The sequence below is a fragment of the Trichosurus vulpecula genome, chromosome 3, assembly GCF_011100635.1.
Source record: "Trichosurus vulpecula isolate mTriVul1 chromosome 3, mTriVul1.pri, whole genome shotgun sequence".
Lineage (NCBI taxonomy): Eukaryota > Metazoa > Chordata > Mammalia > Diprotodontia > Phalangeridae > Trichosurus > Trichosurus vulpecula.
Genome location: NC_050575.1, coordinates 71,110,296 through 71,131,625, shown reverse-complemented (window position 1 = coordinate 71,131,625; position 21,330 = coordinate 71,110,296). Strand labels below are relative to the sequence as shown.

Sequence of the window (21,330 nt, the reverse complement as noted above, 5' to 3'; positions counted from 1 at the left end):
AGGGTATAGAAGCCCTGTCCCTCAGTTTAATAAATGGAGCTGTTCTTCCGCCTGGCCCGTGTTTTCTTTCCACTCTCTGTGGCCATTTCCACGCCACGGCTGCCGGCGGCACTTCTCCCATCAGGAAGCTCCTCCCTCCACCTGTGTCTTAGGCTTCCTGTGGTATAAGCAAGTCACATGGCCTGTCAATGGGTGGGAAAGATCTTCAACCTAAATTGCTACTACAATACCATAAACCAGTTGACGCAGTGGTGAGAGCTAACAAACACCTACGTAGATCTTTAAGGTTAACAAAGTACTTGACAAATGCCATTTCACTTGGTCCTCACAACAATCCCACGAAGTAGATGCTATTATTATCATTTTACAGATGAAGAAACTGAGGCTGGCTAGTCGAGTGATGTGCCCAGGATCACACAGCTAGTAAATGTATGAGTCAGGATTAGAACTCAGATCTTCCTAACACAAAGTCCAGTGCTCTGTCCACTGAGCTATTAGAGAGAGGGAAAGTAAAATTGAGAGAAGTAAAGCAACTTACCTAGAATCTGTTATTAGTGAGCTAGTAACGTCCTGATGCAGGATTCGAACTCAGGTCCTCCTAATTCCAGCACGCCATCTACTATACCAAAATGCCTCTATAGGATAGAGGACACAGAAGGTATCCAAAGAACTACCTTGAATGGCAGAGCAGTTTCCTCCCTATCTTACCTCCTCTAGCTCTCCATTATTAAAATTCAATTTAAGTCATGAATTTTATCACCCTAACTCCATGGGCCTGACAGTGTCTGTAGAAGTGGAGGAACTTAGCAAGATCCCATAAAGACATTATCATTATTTGAGTATTATAATTCAGAAATCCAGTTACTGATTTAAATAGGTCAGTCCAGGGGCGAGGAAACTACAGCCATGTGGCCACGTGAATCCAAAACAAATTTTGTTCTATGAAGTTTGGATTCAGTCAAAGGGCTGCACTTGAGGACCTAGAGGGCCGCATGTGGCCTCAAGGATGCTGGTTCCCCACCCCTGCGTCAGTCCTTCAGAATAGGAACATGGAAAACAGGCTGGAATGCATCCAGTGGTGTCTGTGACTCAAGCCATTGTCCCAAGGATAAAGCCAAACATAACATTCAATCGAAGTCTTTGTGCACTGAAATCTACAAGAGTAGTTTTGAAGAGGATTCAGCTTTTTTAAAACGTCATGGAAACTGAGTAAGTAGAAGGGCTCTCAGAAAGTATGTCTTCCTTTGTTAACTTGAGAAATAAATACTTCTGTATTCAGGAACATAAATAAGAATGTGGTAGAGTAGAAAAAAAACATCACTCCTAGAACCTAAGGATTTGCATAATAATTCCAGCTCTTACCACTCTCTAGGTCCCAGTTTCTTCAACAGTAAAATGAAGAGTTTGCATTCTCCATTTGAAAAATGGTCAAAGGTTATGAAAAGTCATTTCGCCAAGTAAGAAATCCAAGGTACCAACAGCCATATGTAAAAAAGAAAAAATTCTAAATCACTAATAGACAAATGCAAATTAGAACAACTCTGAGGTTCGTACCCATAAGATTGGCAAACTTGCCAAAAATGGAAAACAGCAAATATGGGAGGGGCTTCAGAAAATTAGGCACATTAATGCATTGTTGATCCAATAATTCTGGGAAGCAATTTTGGAACCAAGCCCAAAAGGTCACTAAACTATACATATCCTTTGACCCACTGGTACCATACTAGGTCTATACCCCATAGAGATCAAAGAAAGAGGAAAATGTCCTTTTTGTAAATACATGGGTATGTGTGTGTATAACAAGTTCTTTCATAAGCAGCAAAGAACTAGAAACTAAGTTTGAGTGCCCAAAAATTGGGAAATTGATGAACGGATTATGTTAAATGAATGAACTGAATTGTGCTGTAAGAAACAAAGTTTTACAGAAACCCAGGGCAACTTGTATAAACAGATACAGAGTGAAATGAGCAGAACCAGAATAATTCATAAAATAACAATATTATAAAAGCAAACAACTCTGAAAGATTTAAGAAGTTTGATCAAAGCAATTATTATGATTCCAGAGGACCCATCATGAACCATACTACCTACCCTCTGATAGTAGTGGACTCAAATCAAAGAATGAGAGGTTGAGACATATATGTTATGACATGAACAATGAAGGAATTTTATTTTGCTTGACTTATACATATTTGTTCCTGGGATTTTACTTTTGTTTTTTTAATGGGGGAAGAGGGAGAGGGAATGAAAATAAATGCTTACTTTTTGAAAAAATTTTTTAAATGAAAGGCTTGCTTTAGATGGTCTAAAAGGTTACTTCCAGCTCTAGATGCTTTGAACCAGTAATTCCTAGAATGCTGAGTGAGAGGAGGAAAAAAGTCAAGTCAGGAGTCTTGGCTGTCCTGCCTACTCACCATACAACCCCATTGCAAATTTGATGAAGTATATATATATGGATTTGGTAATGATACCTACCAGTCACAAAGGCAGAGTGTTCTCCTTAAAGTTTAGGCCTAAACAGACTCAAATAGTGATAAATAAGCCAAACTTTGATGAAGGCTTTGAGCTGTGAGACAAATGAAAATGGCCCTTAAGATCCAGTAAAGACATTTGTATTATTTGAGTATTACACTTCAGAAATCCAGTTACATGGAGAACTGATGGGAATATATCCAGTGGGGTCTCTGACTCAAGTCATTGTCCCAAGGATAAAGCCAAACATAACATTCACTAAACAAATATTACATACCCCTCTAGCTAAGAGCTTTCTCTCTGTTAAGAGTTCTGATCTTTCCTTTGTGTCTTCTGGCCCTAACCTTACCTGCCCCACTCCCAACAAAATACAAGGTCCTTGAGGACAGAGGCCGTCTCTTTTTTGGTTTCTATCCCCAGTACTGAGCATAGCACCTTATGCCTAGTAGAGGCTCAATAGGTATATGTTGAATTAAGATCTGAATTGCATGTAACCTGTAGAAAAGGAGAGACACTAAGGAAGTTTGAGCAAGTAGTTAACAGGGATGGACTTGGAATCAGGATGATCTCAGTTCAAATCCTGGAGGTCCCCTAATCTCTCCGAGCCAGAATAAATGACAGATGGTTTGCAGTACAGTTCTTTGTTGGTGGAAGGTTTCCATGCTGATGAAATCACACTTTCTTTGCACATGTAAAGTGTAATAATTTCCATAAATCAAGATAGAAATGATTGATGTTAACAGAGAACTGTTTAAGTCTTCAAAAAAAAAAGTCTGATAATACAATATGATTTGATTAGCAACAGTAAGAAGAGATCAGAACTACTTCAGTCTCAAAAACAAAGAAGAGAAACTGACTGGTAGTTCCTACCCACCCCCCAGAAGAGATAAAATGATTTAATTTTGTTCTGCTAATAACCCTTGACTGAAAGAGCTCAGGTATATGTCAGCTTCTGAAGAACACACTGGAATAGCTTAGCAACCACCCCCCTAGACATTTGAGAGATTAATGGCTCTTAATGCTTTGTAAAATTGTAGTGCTACTCAGAAAAAAAACAAACAAAAAAAATCTCTCAATAAACTATTTTAGGGAATGAGGACTATGGAAAATGTTTTTGCTTTGAGAAACACTAATAATCCTATAGCAGATGAGACTCAGTTTATTCCAAAGCCAAACAGGTATGGGAGGGGCAGGAAAGGGGTAAGATGTGCTTCTTAGTTTCTCGTTTAATTTCACCTTCTCAACAGTTACCCTGATATATATGTGTGTTCCAAAAGTCTGAGTATTTAATAGCTTCAGACTGCTCTAAGACTTTTGAGACACCATGTTTCAGAATTCCTTCCCACTTCCAAGGGATCCTTTTAGAATCCTCAAGGATTACAAAGTGAGCTGATTAACCCACTTCTGATGGACAGTGGAAAATTCCAAATCAGTCTGAGCTAGAGTAACCACCATCTATGGCTGTAAGGTTTTAACAACCAGATTGGCCAAAGGCCAACACACTTTGTAGTAATTTTTTTTGAACTTCCTACTCCATCAGCTCTGTAGGCCAGCATTGTAAAAAGGTTTCCTACATTTTCTTATAGCTCTTCTCCACAGCCCCATGGATACTACTTTTCTTAGAGGAAAAGTTTCTAATATGCAGTTTCCTTATAGGTTGTATGACAGGTGAAATCTGAATTAAATGAGGAAACAAAGGTTTGAGCTTCTGAGCATATTTATTTATTAAGCAATGCAAGCCAACTGCATAACAAATTGAGACCAGGCCTCGTCAGCTTGGCACTGGATCCTGAATACTGGGGTAGGCAGATTTTTATACATTAAAAGACAGTTAATAGAATATAAACCAGGATATGAGATTAGTGGCTTTGCAAGTTTGGAGGGTAGAGCAAACAGGTACAATTCCCTGAAACCAGAATAAGAGGGGCCCCCTTTCTTCACTCAAGTATCTATATTCAAACAGAGAAACAAGGAAACAGTTTACTGACTGACCAGTAAGGGGCCAGTTTTCAGGTAAAACATATGGGTTCCTTGAGATGTATAATTGTGAGAAAACTCCTTTCATCAATCTTCGGATCTGACTAGATTTCAGCTCAGCATAACCTAGGTCCTTAGTTAAGGGTATCTAAGCATCAGATGGACAGCTAGGTGGTACAGAGGATAGAGCATCAGGCCTGGAGTCCAGAAGATCTGAGATAAAATCTGACCTCAGACACTTGGTAGCTGTGTAACCCTGGGGAAGTCACTTAACCCCTATTTGCCTCAGTTCCTTGATCTGTAAAACGGGGACATACTGGAGAAGGAAATGGCAAACCACTCCAGCATCTTTGCCAAGAAAACCTCATGGACAACAAAGTGACAGGGAGAGGTGGTCCGGCTTCCCAGTCAGGCAGGGCTAGGGTCAAACAATGCAGTAATATTTTCTCACAATTCCTGTGAAGTTTTTTTCAGAAAACAGAAACTGGACTAGACCCATAATTGAATAGAAAAGAAATTGAACTGGATCCCGAATTGAGTCACAAGATGAAGTCAGTGTGGTTCAATCAATTCCCACAGTTGAGAATGCATCTAAGAAGCACATATTTCCTATAATGAATTATACATAGCATCTCCAACCCTAACAGGGATATAGGCCAAGATTTTTATAGATTTGCAGATTACAGGCCCCAAATATTGTATGAATACCAAAATCCCTGGAGAAACTCAGTAAAATTAATGAAAGCACATATACATCATCTTTCTAAGAAGCGGCCAATTTAGACAATAGCCCTTCTTTAAGTAGGAGCAGTCATTAGCCTCAGCATGTTTCTCGTAGCTACTCAACTACCTAAAGAAAAACAAGCAACGTCATCCAGGAGAGACACAGGAGCACAGAGAGAAAGAATGTTACTCTTCTAAGTTAGAAGATGTGTCCACTTCCAAACCCAGGTTGGTCAGTGATTTTAAATCTTCATCTTGCCCCACCCTCAATCCCAGGAGCCCTTGGCCTAACTCAACAAATTGAGCTGTCTCTGGTAGGGAAGATATCTCTATAAATTGATCAGTGGGGAGGCATGGTATAATAAAAAAGGCTCCTAATTCTGTCTGACCTAGGATTAAGTTTCAGTCTGCCACTATTTGCCAAGAGACAGTCTCATAGATGAGCCTCAGTTTCCTCATCTCTAAAAGTATGTTTATTCAATGGGAGGGGAGGAAGAAAAAAGGATGGAGTTTTTACTAGCTTAGAGTTAGAAGGGATATTCAGTCTATGATTCTAATTAGTTTTATAAGCTATTTAACATAAAAGATAGACGATGAAACTGCCTGAATAACATAGCCCCAAATGCAGTTACTGCATAAAGAATCACTTTATTAATACAAAAATGATTATAATCATACCATAAAATAACAAGACATTTAAAGAGGGAAGTCACAGCACACAGGTGGCAAGTCAATCTCATCCACTGTTGACAGAAGGCTCGAAGTTGATTCCAAGAGATCTAGGAAAGAAAGATTACAGTTAAGGAATCCTGTACATCTCTGACAAGGCTTCACAAATCACAGCCCTGCTATGACACTAAGGATTCTGAATCTCAATCATGACCTGAACATCAAGCTGTGACTTGAACTTTTTGATCCTGGTCACTGGAGAGCCTGCTTCTTGTCTATGTCAATCTTAAAGTCCTCCTAAGGCACCTATACTATCCTGCTCCCAAAGCTGAACTGTATTCCCCTTTGTCCTATCCTGATCAGCAACATTAAAATTGCAGGACTGAAAAATATTTCAAAAGTTCTGACCTCCACCAGCGCTCCCTCCACTGATACACTCTGCCATACCTTAGAAAGACAATCTTTATGCATTGCTATAGCAAGGATTTGCTTGTTTATTCATAATTTGATTCAGCACCTGGCAACCAGCCTTCCTCTTTGCACTTCTCTGCAGGCCAGTCCTCAAACAGTCAATGTGGCACTAACCTTACCAAAAAAACCTGCTTGGTAGAGCCTGTCACAGCCTGTGCCCAACCAGTAAAACCAACAGTCAGACTGTGGGAGTGAAGGAACCTTAGATCACCTTGAAGTTCAACCCCCTCATTTTACAAAACGAGGAAACTAAGACATTTAAGTGTCTTGCCCAAAGTTACTCAGCTGCTTAGAAAGTAGACAAAGTGGGACTCCAAACTCCAGGCTCTTGACCCCTCATCCCTACAAGAAGGAACTAGAACTGGCTGATAACAGCAGGCACCTGAAAGTCCTCATTACAGCTACAAAATAGCTTTGAGCCATCAAAAGGTTTTATGTTTTCTATAATAAGGAAAGATCACCACTTTGCATGTCATTCTTTGCTACTGCCAAGAGAGGCCTTTTCTTTTATCAGCTTTTCAAATAAACTCGTGAATTCTCTCATCCCAGCCAAATACCCTTAGAAGAATTTACACTATGAATTGTTGACATCCAAGAAAAAAAATTAGGATCAGTGGTTGCTTTCTTGTTTGATCATACCTAAAATACCATCCATGATTTTAATCTTGAATTCAGAGTTGCCAAAATGGCTTAACTTTTTTAATCTAGCAGCTTGTACTTGAGGCCTATTTCAATGGAAAGTCATTCCCTACTGACAACAGTAGTTTGTTTTTGTCAGACTACTTCATTCCCTAAAGATGTACCTTGTAACATACAGCTTTCTCCCTCTACTGCAGGCGACAGGAAGTGCCCTGAAACAGGAACATCTAATCTCTAACTATCCCTAAGTGGTGAAAAAAAAAGGGAAAAGGGGGGTGGGGGGGTGGGGGAATCAAATCTGACAACTTACCAGACTCCCATGTCATGGAAGGCAACAGCATGGGTGAGGGTGGAAGTTCTACAAGCCTTTCAAGTGATCTCTCCTGCTCAAGCATCAGGAGGGGGACACCAGTCAGTGGCAGGTTTGCAAGCTGGTGTTCTTCAGGAACATCAAAACTCTCAAATTCTGTTTGTAAAGATAAGCCCATCTATTAATTCAGCAGCTATTTCAACTCTCTTCTTAAAAGCTAAATGTTTTTCCTATAATTAGGACCTTACTTCAAAAAAAAAGTAAGAAGACATTGTTACAAATAAAAGAAAATTAAGTCTATCATTTATATAAAGTATATTGTCTTGTACACAGCAGGACCTTAATCAAATATCTGCTAAGTTGAATAAAGTGATTTTAGACTTCTTCCCTCCCAAGAATTCAAAGAACCTTCTCAAAAAGGCCTAAAAGGATCAAGCTCTCCTCCAGCAACCTTAGTCTGAAGCAGACACAGACCCAGAGATACTCTCTTATGAAGACTCAGTGGGTTTCCTGATCTACCAGCGAGCTGGAAGTGGCATGCTCACTCCAAAATATCTCCTAGAAGGACATATATTTATTAGAATGCCCCAAAAACATTCTTGTGAGTGAGTTGAAATCTTTCCCTCTTTTTAACTCCTATAGTACTTTGGTTGTGTTATTCTCGGAGATGCAAACTAAAACATAAAAACAGGTGCTAAATTGTCACATACGTCCTTGTCTTCCTCACTAGACTAAATTGGGAATGTCCTGGGGAGCAGGGGAGAAGGCATAGTTACTTATAGCCATAGTAGGTACCAAATACGTTTGTTGAATAAATAAATAAAAGACTAAAATATGACAAGCCTTAGGTCAAATCTATATCTAGGAGGTGACTCACAGTTAAATTGAAATACCTAGAGAAGCCAAATATAGTCATAAAAAATGTTAGATAATAAAGAACGCATACTACCTAGTGGGTTGAAGGGAAAGAAATTTTCTATTTCTGGACATGTTTCATTTGGGAACGGAACTGAGGTTTGTTCTGTGGGAATCTTTTCAGTCACCTAAAGAGGAAAATATGTAAAATTAGTGAGATTAAACAACACTTACCAACTAAGCACATACATGAGATAATGACTAGAGTTTTAATTATTATGACTAAGTGACCAAGCTTATAGTTAGAAAACTTTATGCTAACTTCAAAACAATTCTAGCTTCCTTATGTGTCATTATAATTCAAAGATACAACTCAGCACACTGTTCTGGTAGCATGGCTCAAACCTTACCAAGAATAAAAAATACTGAGCCCTTAGTTTTCACTGGTAAGTATCATTACATCTTACTAGGAATGTAGACTGAAGTCAATTTTAAAAAGTCAATTCAATTATCTGCACTAATGGAGAGAGAACACGGGCATGAATAATATAAAGTAACAGATAATACCAAAAGTTGGCTTTTAAACACATTGTGATTTTCTAGCAGATTTATTATCCTAATTATATTTTGCTTAGGTTAATATTAAAATGAGTTTTTGAGTGTACTCCAAGCAGGAAAGGGAGGGAAAGTGCTAAGACTATTTCAAATAAACTCTCTAAGTCTTTTATCTGATTACAATCTTTTATTATTCCATTTCCCTGGGCTTTATGGCTCCTAACCCAGTACCTCATCGTCACCGTGACCTTTAATCCTTCCACCCCTCAGCTGTTTCCCACACCACCACCCCTTCACTAGCTACACTCTCCTTCCTTCCCTCAGTGAACATGTTGAACTCTCTATCACAATCTCTCAGCCCCTATCCTATGGCTGATCATGCCTTCACAAGCCCCAGCCTTGGATGACTCTCACCATTCACTGCCTTCACTCATATTCATATGCTGCCAAATGGAATTAGAGAAAAACTATGTTTACTGGATCTACTACAAACATATGTGGCATAATCTCACCTGGGCCTTCAGGGTAGCAAGATCATACTTTTATACCTCCCTAATTGACTCACTATTCCACTCACCATATCATCTCTTCCAAACCTTTCCTCTCTTCTCAATCCTCCCATGGCATCCCCTCTCCCTGCTCTCTCAGCTGAGGACCCTGCCTCTGAAAAAAACCAAGGTCATTCACCCTGAGCTCCCTCTTCTCCCCATCTCACTTCACATCCCTCAGATGTCTTCCCCCACTATCTAATCTCATACATGAGCCCAGCTGAAGAGGCGGCCCCTTCTGCTTGACTCCAGTCCATCTTGTCTTCTCTAGCAGGTTGCCCCCTATGTCATCCCCACTCTCACTAAACGCCTTGAGAAAGTTGCCTACAATTTGTGACTCCGTTTCCTCTCCTCGCTCTCTTCTAAATCTTCTGACTTCTTTCAAATAAAACCATCTTTCCTTCTCTTAATTGCCAAATCTAATGGATTTTTCTCATTTCTCATCCTTCTTGACCTCCCTGTAGTCTTTGACAACGTCACTCACCCTCTTCTTTTTGATTGATTCTCTAGGTTGTTATGGCATTACTTTCTCTAGGTTCTTTTCCAACCTGGCTCCTTTGCTAAATCTTCATTCCAGTCACTGCCATGATCACAGGCATCCCCCAAGGGTCTGTCTTGGACCCTCTTTTCCCTCTACACTATTATACTATTTCACTTGGTGACCTCCTCAGTTCCTATGGGTTCAATTATCTTCTCTCTCCAGGTGATTTCTATTTATCCAGCCCTAAGTTCACTCGTAAGCTCCAGTCTCACACAGCACCAACTGCCTACTAGACAACTCAAAAAAAATGTCCCATGGACAAGCTCAACATGTCCAAAACAAAGCTCTTCATCTTTTCTCCCAAACCCTCCCTGCTCCCGATTTCTCTATGACTGTCGAAGGCACCCACTATCCTGCTGGTCAAACCAAGTCTGCCACCTCGGTTGCATTCTCAACTTTTTCTCACATTCACTCCACGTATCCAATGTGTTGCCATGTCTTCCTGCCATATCTAGCCTTCACCACATCTCTCATATACATCCCTGTCTCTCCAATTCACAGCTGTCACCTGACACAGGCCCTCATCATCCCACACCTGGACTACTGCAAGAGCCTGCTGGCTGGTCTCCCTGCTTCAAGTCCCCACTCCAGTCCATCCTACACTCGAGTGCTGAAGTGATCTTCCCAAAGTGCAGATCTGACTGTGTCACTCCCCTACCCCATCCCAGGAACGCTCTCCCTCCTCACTTATGCCTGCTGGCTTCCTTCAAGACTTGGCTCAAATTCCACCTCAGCAAGATGCCTTTCCCAGTCTCCTCTTTGACTTCTCTCCAAGATTCCCTCACATTTACACTATATTTATCTTGTATGCAACACAGTCCTGAGGACAAGGATAATGTTTTTGCCTCTTTTTATGCCTAGTGCTTAGCACAATGCCCAACAGGTAGATTCCTATCAATTGGGGGGATGGCTAAATAAACTGTGGTCCCTGACTGTAATGGAATATTACTGTACTATAAATAAGAAATTATGAATATAGAGAAGCATGGAAAGATATATGGATTGATGCAAAATGAAGTGAGAAGAACCAAGAAAACAATATACACAATGACTACAACAACATAAATGGAAAGAAAAACAAAAAAGTAATCAAAACTGAAATTCAAGAAATTATCAAGACCGAGTTTGGTCCCAAAGAAGAAGACATGAGAAGGAGCCTCATCTTACTTCTTTAGAGAAGTGAGGAACACTGCATACATGACATCAGATTTTCTAAAGTTGTTTACTTTTATTTGATTTTACTTTTATTTACTTTTTACTTTACTTCTTTCTTCATAATAAGGGATGGCTCTTAAAGGAGCTTGAGGGAAGTATAAGGAAATATAGGTGATATAAGAAAAGGATCAAAAAACATTTTTTTTTTCCAAAAAGTGTGCTGTGGAAAGTCACCAAGGATTAAGTTAGCTAAAAAATAATCAATAAAATGGATAGATGGAATGTGACCATCACACGACGAGCTGATGAAAGCCTCAGTCCCCTCAACCTCAATATGCCTAAATACATCATTTTGAAATACAAGAAGTCCACCATCTCACCTTTTTGGCAGTGAAGTTTTGCCCTTTCTGTTTGAGGGGTTCTTTTCTCTTCCCCACCAAGTTTTCCTTTTCTGTCGTCCTATTGACAGGCCCCAAAGCCTTTCTGACAGATTTGGATAAAGCTGGGGTTGCAGTAAACACTTTGCCAGCCTTGGGAGTTGAAATCTGAGCTCTTCCAGATAAGGTTTTGATTGCTGAAAAAAAATTTTGTCATCAGAATTTCCTTCCCTGGATCAACCGCACCACATTACAAGCCATGCTATTGTCTGATACATGAAACCCACTCTGTACATACACCCTTTCCACTGCCCTGCAACAGTGTCCCTGACAGCACTACTTTGCGATTATTTCAGAATGCCAAAACTCAAAAAGATTTCCACCTCTTCATAAAGTTGTCCCAGTAGGTGACTTATCATAATGGTGCTTGTTTAATCCAGGCACAATGATTATTTTATAACGAATGCCCCAAATTGCATACATAATAGGCTTCAGGGAAGGGCTAAATATAAACAGATACATTTAAAGATATTTCTGAAGATGTATTACTTAGAACAAGACATCACTATAACAAGAAGGTGTAGATTCCATGTTATCTGTTTGAACACGATGACCAGTGGGGGTATGCAATGTAATTTAAACTGATCAAAGTCCTTGTTTGAAAAAACGATGTTAGGCACCATTTAGCTACCTACACAAAAAAATTCCAATTATAGAAGATCCTTGCCCAGAGGAAGGCAGTCTATTACTGGTACTGACTAGAACAGAAGCAAGTGAGAATCCACACCAAAGAAAAGGATACATACATATTACCCTTCTATTTTTTTTCCACCAATATCAGATATCTGTTGTTGTTTTGACAACTGCCACTTTATGATATAATCAAAAGTCTGGAAGTACCATCCCCGCTTCATTCCCTACTTCTTTTTGTTATTTCCCTTGATATTCTAGGTACTTTATTTTCCAAATAAATTTTGCTATTATTTTGTCATGTTTTATAAAGTACCCTTTGGATAATGTGATTGACATGGCATTTAAACTTTAAATTTACTCTGGTAATATCATTTTCATTATATTGGCATGGCCCAGCCATGAGCAGTGAATGTTTCTCCAGCTATTTAAAAGGTTCTTCATTTCTTTAACAAGTATTTTGTAACTGAATCCATATAACTATTTTATATGATTTGGTAAACTCATTCCCAGGTATTTTATGCACTTTGGGGTTTTCCTTTTTATTACTGCCTTTTGGATTCTGTCATTATTATATAGAATGTTGTTGATTTTTGAGAATTCATTTTTCATAGACTCTGACTTTGCTGAAGCTATTAATTGTCTCAATTAGCATATTTGCAGATCCCCTACAATTTGCTAAGTAAACGATCAGGATACAGACACATTTTTTAAAGAACACAACACCTTATACAGTTCCCAAAGCCCAATCTCTTCAGTGAAAACTTTATTCACAGCAACCCTATGTGCCCATCAGAATCAAGTAGACTTACACTTCAGCTTGTCCTTAGGTGCCACGTGAGAGCCTGGTTCTCCATTCTCCTTATCAACATAGATGAGAGTTGCCATTCTGGATTACTGTAGAGAAAAAAATGCATAGAGGATAGAACTCTGTAGTGGAAAAGTGAAATGGACCAAGCCTAATAGGAACTGGATTTAAATCCCAACTTTAATTGCTAATTAGAGAGTAGACAAATCAAATCACTAGACCTCACTCTCCTTATTTATGGAATGAAGGGATTAGAAGAGATAATCTTCAGGTTCCCTCCCAGTAATAGGATGATGACACTTGAATGAAGGAAAAAGCATTTATTAAGTACTTCCCATAAGAGTAGCACTATACTAAAAAATAGGGATACAAATAGAAAAGTAAGCCAGTGTCTATCTTCAAGGAGCTCACATTCTAATAGGGAGAGACAACACATATAAGGAGTGTTCCTGGGGGAGCCAAGATGGCAGCTGGAAAGCAGGGACTTGCCTAAAGGTCTCCCCCAGGTCCCTCCAAACACCTATAAAAATGGCTCTGAACAAATTCTAGAACTGCAGAACCCACGAAATAGCAGAGGGAAGCAGGGATCTAGCCCAAGAGAGCCTGGATGGTCGCTGGGTAAGGTCTATTCCACACGGAGCTGGGAGCAGAACGGAGCAGAGCCCAGTGTGGGCCGCACCTGGACCAACCAGACCGGGAGCCTGGCAGAACAGGCCATAGCACCCTGAATCAGTGAGCTGTAGCAGTTACCAGACTTCTCAAACCACAAACACCAAAGACAACAGAGAAGGTTAGTGGGAAAAACTGCTGGGACAGAGTGAAAAGAGTTCGCAGGTGGCCACCACCCTGGGGGCAGCAGAGGTGGTGCAGCTCTGAGGCTGCTTCCAGAGCTACAGCTGCAGTTGCTTCCGGCCCCGGGCCCACCTGGTGGGAAGAAATAAGTGGCAGATCTGAGCGGGAGTGCACAGCCACCTTAGATCTGAGTCCGGTCCGGGTTGGCGGTTCTTGGGGGAGGGGTAGCACTGGTGCAGCAGAGCTTGCTGTGTAGAAAAAGCTCTGAAAACAACAGCGCAGCCCCTCAAGCTTGGAACAAAGTAACCTATACTCAACAAGCAGTCATACTATGACGAAAAACTCAAGGGTCAAGTAAGTTGGCTGGGAACATGGCCAGTCAGCAAAAACGGACTCAGATTCAGACTCAGACTTTGGAATCTTTTTTGGTGACAAAGAAGACCAAAACATACAGCCAGAAGAAGTCAACAAAGTCAAAGAGCCTACATCAAAAGCCTCCAAGAAAAACAGGAACTGGTCTCAGGCCATAGAAGAGCTCAAAAAGGATTTGGAAAAGCAAGTAAGAAAAGTAGAGAAAAAACTGGGAAGAGAAATGAGAGTGATGCGAGAAAACCATGAAAAACAAGTCAATGACTTGCTAAAAGGGACCCAAAAAAATACTGAAGAAAATAACACTTTAAAAAATAGACTAACTCAAATGGCAAAAGGGCTCCAAAAAGCCAATGAGGAGAAGAATGCCTTGAAAGGCAGAATTAGCCAAATGGAAAAGGAGGTCCAAAAGACCACTGAAGAAAATACTACCTTCAAAATCAGATTGGAGCAAGTGGAAGTTAGTGACTTTATGAGAAATTAAGATATTATAAAACAGAATCAAAGGAATGAAAAAGTGGAAGACAATGTGAAAAATCTCATTGGAAAAACCACTGACCCGGAAAATAGATCCAGGAGAGATAATTTAAAAATTATTGGACTACCTGAAAGCCAGGATCAAAAAAAGAGCCTAGATATCATCTTTCAAGAAATTATCAAGGAGAACTGCGCTGACATTCTAGAGCCAGAGAGTAAAATGGAAATTGAAAGAATCCACTGATTGCCTCCTGAAAAAGATCCCAAAAAGAAAACTCCTAGGAATATTGTCACCAAATTCCAGAGCTCCCAGATCAAGGAGAAAATGCTGCAAGCAGCCAGAAAGAAACAATTTGAGTATTGTAGAAACACAATCAGGATAACACAAGATCCAGCAGCTTCCACATTAAGGGACTGAAGGGCTTGGAATATGATATTCCAGAGGTCAAAGGAGCTAGGATTAAAACCAAGAATCACCTACCCAGCAAAACTGAGTATAATGCTCTAAGGCAAAATATGGACTTTCAATAAAATAGAGGACTTTCAAGCTTTCTCAATGAAAAGACCAGAGCTGAACAGGAAATTTGACTTTCAAACACAAGAATCAAGAGAAGCATGAAAAGGTGAACAAGAAAGAGAAATCATAAGGGACTTACTAAAGTTGAACCATTTTGTTTACATTCCTACCTGGAAAGATGATGTGTGTAATTCATGAGACCTCAGTATTAGAGCAGCTGAAGGGAATATACATATTTATGTATATACATACATATATATACACACACATATATGTATATATTATATATACACTATATACATATATATAGACAGAGGGCACAGGATGAGTTGAATATGAAGGGATGATATCTAAAAAAATAAAATCAAATTAAGGGATGAGAGAGGAATATATTGAGAGAGGGAGAAGGAGAAAGGGAGAGATAGAATGGGGTAAATTATCTCGAATGAAAGTGGCAAAAAAAAGCAGTTCTGTAGGAAGGGAAGAGGGGGCAGGTGAGGGGGAATGAGTGAATCTTGCTCTCATCGGATTTGACTTGAGGAGGGAATGACATACACACTCAAATGAGTATCTTACCCCACAGGAAAGAAGGAGGAAGTAGATAAAAAAGGGGGGATGATAGAAGGGAGGGCAGATGGGGAAGGAGGTAATCAAAAGCAAACACTTTTGAAAAGGGACAGGGTCAAGGGAGAAAACTGAATAAAGGGGGACAGGATAGGAGAGAGCAAAATATAGTTAGTCTTTCACAACATGAGTATTGTGGAAGGGTTTTGCATAATGATACACATGTGGCCTATGGTGAATTGCTTGCATTCTTAGGGATGGTGGGCAGGGAGGGAAGAGGGGAGAGAATTTGGAACTCAAAGTTTTAAAAGCAGATGTTCAAAAAAAAAGTTATTTTTACATGCACCTGGGAAATAAGATATACAGGCAATGGGGCATAGCAATCTATCTTGCCCCACAAGAAAGTAAGGGAAAGGGGGATGGAGGGGAATGGGGTGACTGAAGGGAGGTCTGACTGGGGGATGGGGCAATCAGAATATATGCCATCTTAGAGTGGGGAGATGGGTAGAAATGGGGAGAAAATTTGTAATTCAAAATCTTGTGGAAATCAATGCTGAATACTAAAAATATTAAATAAAATTAAAAAAAACAAAAAACAAACAAACAAACAAAAAGGAGTGTTTCTGGCACAAGCCAGATGGAAAGACCCAGTGGTCCTTATTAAGCAGAGTTCAGGTAACTACCACCACCTCAGAAATTCCAAGCCCTCACCAAGTTCCTACACGTTCAAATATAAAGAAGCAGCAGTTTCAGAGACATGGGCCAACATTTAGCAAGTAAATGGATCAATAAACTTGATAGTTACTGAGCTAGGGTATCATCCTAGAGAGCTGTTCTAGAATCGTGTAAAACAGTATGTAAAGGCTGAAGTGTTTAGCTATGAGAGCAAGAGCTATTGGTTACCTTGTACATAGTAGGCCCTTAAATATTAACAATTGGAATCTGTAAAAAAAAATAAAAATAAAAAAAAATTGGAATCTGTCTAAAGACATTATAGTAAGGTCAACAAGTAAAAGAGGTGAATTTAAAATGAGCAGAAACAGTCCTCAAGTTATATAATCCGCCCCCCACACACACTTTACAGATGAGGGAAGTGAGGACCAGAGAAGTGAAGTCACGACCTGTCCAAGGCCACATAGCTAATAAGTAAAGTTTGAGCCCAGAGGGCCTGATTCCAAAGCCAGGACTGATCGGCACCCTTAATTCAAACAAGCACATGGTAAGTGCACAGACAGACAAGCTCCTCGGGGAGCTTCCACTCTACTGAATGACACACAGTGTACACTGATGAATGAACCATAAGAAACTGAACAAAGAGAAAGCTGTATCAACTGGAATCCTATGGGAAAAGGAGGCATTCACGCTGAGCCTTGGCATGGGAAGGGGGTGAAGGATATTTATACAGGGTTTTAAGTTTTGCAAAGCCCTCAACAGACAAGAGCTCTAAGAGACAGAGATGTGGAGAGAGTGCATCCTGGGACAGCCTGAGCATGGAAACAAAAAGTCAAATTTGAGGAACAGCAGGTAAGTAGGCCAGCCGGGATAGAACAGGGATCACATGAAGGGGAGTGATGTGAAATCAGCCTGGAAAAGTAGGTTTGAATCAGACTGAAGAGGCAGGGCTTGAAGCAATGCCCGTTATTTACCAACGCTGTGACCTTCTGAGCAGCGGCATCACCCTCTGCCGCTGTTTTACCATCTCTATAATGAGGTAGAACTAAGGGCCCTTCAAGTCCTAAAATCCTACGATCCTAAGTGGCTTCTTCCCTTTGAGGAGCCTCCATTTCCTCATATGGAAAATAGAGGCATTGACCTGCCTCAAGAGGAAGGCACTGGACCTCTTCTCCGACTTCCCTTCTTCCCTCTAAAGCCTCATACCCAGGAACGCCAACACCACCAATGACCTCCTGAGTCATTAAAGTATCCTTGCCAAACACTGAGTCAGGGAATATGGTTATTATAATGCCAGATTCTTACGCTGAATGGCCACTGCCTACCCCTGCGGTTTATAAAGGTAAAAGAATACCTTCAAGAGGTATCATAGTATAGTGGATTGAAAGGTTTTCCTCTAAACCAGGAAGACCTGGGTTCAAATCCTGTAACTTAAATTCTCAGAGCTCTAGGCAACTCTAAGACTATAAGCTGCAGAGAAGGTGCAGGCTTATCAGTAAAGGGACTTTGCTTGCCCAGAGAACCCCACAGTTTCGGTCAGTATCCCTGAGAATAAACACTGGAATTAGAATCAGAAAACCTGGGTTCAAATCCCAGCTCTGTCCCTACCTGTGTGGCTTTAGGTAGATCATTTAACCTCTCCAGACCTCACTTGCCTCCGCTAAATGGCACAGGACTGGACCAAAGGACCTCTAAGGTCCCTCCCAGCTCCAAATCTCTGATCCCACAAACTCTAAAGATACTGCCTCTAGGACCAAATATAAACTTTTCTATTTGGCATTTAAGCCCTTCACAATCAGATTCCGGCCTGCCTTTTTTCAGATCCGTACCTTACTTTCCATAGGTAACGGATACTAGGGTCCAGCCAGACTGGTCTTCTCGTTCTTCCTCTCCTCTGTCTTTGCGCAGGCTGTGCCAGATGCCTGGAGTTCATCCCTCCTTCCTCGCCCCCACCTGCTAGAATCCCTGGCCTGCTTTAAAGCTCAGCTACACAAAGTGCAATGAAAGCAGACAGCATTTATAGCACTTTAAGGTTTGCAAAGCTTTCTGTATGCAGCATCTTTATCTGATCTCCACAACAACCTTGAGGGACAGACGCTCTTGACCCCATTTTACAGACGAGGAAACTGAGGCAGTCAGCGGTCAAGCGGCCTGATCTCAGCTCTTCCTGACTCCAGGACCGGCCGGGCTCTGAGCACCCAGCTACCTCTGGCTGGGTTCCCTTCCTCACCCGCAATCATTTTGTATTACCTTTAACTTAATTTGAGAAGCGGCACTGGTATAGTCGAGAGAGCTAGGACCTTGACACCAGGAATTCCAAAGGGTTCAAGTCCTGTCTCTAGCACCAACCCTTGCAACTTTCTAAGAAGGGCAGTCTATAAGACACTTAGTTGCTGAGAAGATGCCAACCTGGACTAGTGGAGGGATTCCCCTCACCTGGGAGTCTCCTCTACTAAGTAAAAAGGTGGCTCTTGGCATAGTTTTAACCCTTAATCGCTTTGCTGCGCTAAGCCTTTAGAGACGCTGTTTATATTTTATCTCATATATGTGCATCGCGCTTCCCCAGAGAGAACGTAAGCTCCCTGAAGGCTCTCTGGTCTTTGGACGCTCGGAGCCTAGCACAGTCTCGGGTTCACTTAATAAATGCGCCGCCGGCCAGGTGCGCAGGAAGGCTGCCCCAAGCCTGCACCGCTCCTCTCCGCCCACGGGGGGGGCGCTCCAACGCAGCCGCAGTCGCCGCGCCCCGGGGAGCCTCGGGGGTGAGGGTCCCGGAGGCTCGGGGGTGAGGGTCCCGGAGGCTCGGCTCGCTCACATCCCTCACGCTGCCTCCGCAGACACCGGCGCGGGCACTGTTGGAGGCGCGGCCGTTTCCCCACCTCCCCCCAACCAGCTTCCCTCCGAGCTCCCAGTTTTGGGGCAAGCCCCGGTCTGCGCCAGTGCCCCCTACCCCGAAATCCGCCAACCAGCCGCTCCGGGCTCGAGGGTCAGCCTCCCCTCCAACCCCAGGCAGCCCTACCCACGTCGGGTACTGAAGGAAAGGCGCCGAGATGCAGAGCGGACCCAGGCACCCACCCCACACTTACTTACCGCAGCCGTTAGCAGCTGAGCCGGACTTGTTTTCCCAGGTCTGCGTTTAAACCGGAGCCCACGCCTTCATTGGCTCCCCGACCGCGGGGGGCGGGGCGAGGCCGTCGGCTGAGCCAATGAGAGAGCCCGTGGAAGCCCTGCCAACTTTGTAATGGGGTGGGAGGAGAGAAAGAGCTACCAAAAACTTTTGAGAATGGGTTTTTTTTAATAGATTGCTCTGAGCTGGCCCTGGACCTAGAGCCGTGAAGGCGTAGGTTCAAATCCTACCTCTGACATTCAAGTATTCTTTTAACCTGAAGTCAATAAGCACATATTTTAAAATATATTGATAACTGTATTCCAATACAATTGTTTTCCTTTGCATTTAAAAACATTATTCTGAGAAGGGGTCCATAGGCTTCACCAGACTGCCAAAGGTGTCCAAACGCATGACCAGCTGTATGACCCTGGACAAGGCTCCTTAACCTCTGAGGTTCAGTTTTCTCTGTAAAATGACGGAATTAAACCAGATGGCTTTTCAAGTCTCTAAATCGAAATCTCTCTTCTAGTTTCCAGCCTTTCAAATATATGGAAAACTAGTTATTAAATACCTGCTGGATACTCAATACCTTCCCAACTCCAGCTTCCTCTCCCCTCCCATTGGAGGGCTGCAGGGTGGCGCACTCAACTCCTCTCAAACCTTTCCTAATGAACTTCTAAATCTGGACTCTCCAGCTAACTCCCCACTTTGCCTCTGAGCTCAGCTTCGTGTGAACTGCGAAGAACGTGCTGCCCCGGAGGCCTCTCCTGCCCCGTTCCCAGCTTCCTTTTGTGTGTCTTCCCCCATTAGATTGTAAATCCCTTGAGGGCTGGAACTTTTTCTTATTTGTATCTCCAGCACTTAACAGTGTCTGGCATATGGTAGGTGCTTAATAAATGTTTGGGTTGTTTTTTTTTTTAATTGAATTACTATGTGCAGAGTGTTGTGTTAAAGTTAATAGGATCAGTTCAGAGTTGAAGCTGAGGTTTCTCTGAGGACATCTAGTCCGGCCCATTCACTTAACACATGTAGAAAAATGAGGTTGAGAGGTTAAGTGATTCACCTAAAGTCACACTGTTAAGCCCAGCAAAATTTAAACCTTGAACCTCTAATTCCAGAACCATTGTCCTTTCTATTATATTGCTTGACCTATCCAAGTTTATTTATAGGTTCTGATCCCAAGAGCAATTCTTGAAGATAATGTATTCCCTCCTCTGTGCTCCTCTGCTTTTCCTACTCCTACCCCCAACCTTACCACCAGGTCTTCTCTTCTCCCGAATAAAAATGACCAAATCATAGACTTAGAACGGAAAGATACCTTAGACGTCATCTAGTACAACCTACTCATTTTGCAGATCAGAAAACTGAGACTGGAAAGAAGCAGTGACATGCCAACATTACACACCCAGGTCCTCTGATTGCAAATCCAGCACTGTTATATAGCAGGTTCTCCGGTCCTATCACCATCTATCCTGGACTGCTCTAGCGTGTCTGTCATTGTCCTGCCTGAAATGTATCAAACAGAACTAAACACAATGCTGTGTATGAGGATCTAACCTGGGCAGAGTACATTGTACTCACTCTGAATAGTGCATCATGCTTCTATATAGGCAAAGATCAAATTAGCATTTCTTTTATTATTATTATTATTGACTCACTGGGCTTGTCATCTACTAAAAGTGAAAAGTCTTTAGAAACATGCGCGCACACACACACACACACACAAAACACACACACACAGAGTTGTCCAATCATAATTCCCCTATACTGGTCTTGTGTTGATGGGGGGAAGGAAGAGTCCAAGCACAGGACTTTATATTATTATCCCTGATAAATTCTATCTTATTATCAATCAGCCAGTTAATCAATAAGGTTTTATTACACATATACAATGTGCTATTAAATCCAGTACACTATTTTACCTCTCCTAGATTTGGGATAGCAATTTAGCCATCCAACCTGTTAGCCTTTCTCCTTGCTTCTTGCCATCTATAAATTTGAGAAGGATGGCATCTATCCCTTTATCCAAATCAATTTGTAACA

General features: G+C 41.5%; 1 protein-coding gene across 2 annotated transcripts; it reads right to left on the bottom strand.

The window, feature by feature from the left end:
* Window positions 1–5,798: 5,798 nt before the first annotated feature.
* PTTG1 (PTTG1 regulator of sister chromatid separation, securin) lies at window positions 5,799–19,330 on the bottom strand. Of its 2 annotated transcripts, none has more exons than XM_036752247.1 (6): window positions 19,269–19,330; window positions 12,795–12,879; window positions 11,296–11,489; window positions 8,211–8,304; window positions 7,262–7,417; window positions 5,799–5,951 (listed from the first exon to the last, which is right to left on the bottom strand). In XM_036752247.1, the coding sequence occupies exons 2-6, from the start codon at window positions 12,868–12,870 to the stop codon at window positions 5,869–5,871; spliced, it is 603 nt and encodes a 200-aa protein (XP_036608142.1). In that variant the 5' UTR covers window positions 12,871–12,879; window positions 19,269–19,330; the 3' UTR covers window positions 5,799–5,868. The 2 variants fall into 2 exon arrangements, with proteins under 2 accessions (XP_036608142.1, XP_036608143.1); XM_036752248.1 differs by lacking the exon at window positions 19,269–19,330 and adding an exon at window positions 16,413–16,451 and having other exon boundaries at window positions 5,857–5,951.
* Window positions 19,331–21,330: the final 2,000 nt, after the last annotated feature.

Coding starts and splice junctions, on each gene's coding strand:
- PTTG1 (XM_036752247.1), bottom strand. CDS start 12,870: ATGGCAACTCTCATCTATGTTGATAAGGAGAATGGAGAACCAGGCTCT. Junction 8,305..11,295: donor AAAACTTCACTGCCAAAAAG/GTGAGATGGTGG, acceptor TTTCCTCTTTAG/GTGACTGAAAAGATTCCCAC. Junction 7,418..8,210: donor CTTTCCCTTCAACCCACTAG/GTAGTATGCGTT, acceptor CTTTACAAACAG/AATTTGAGAGTTTTGATGTT.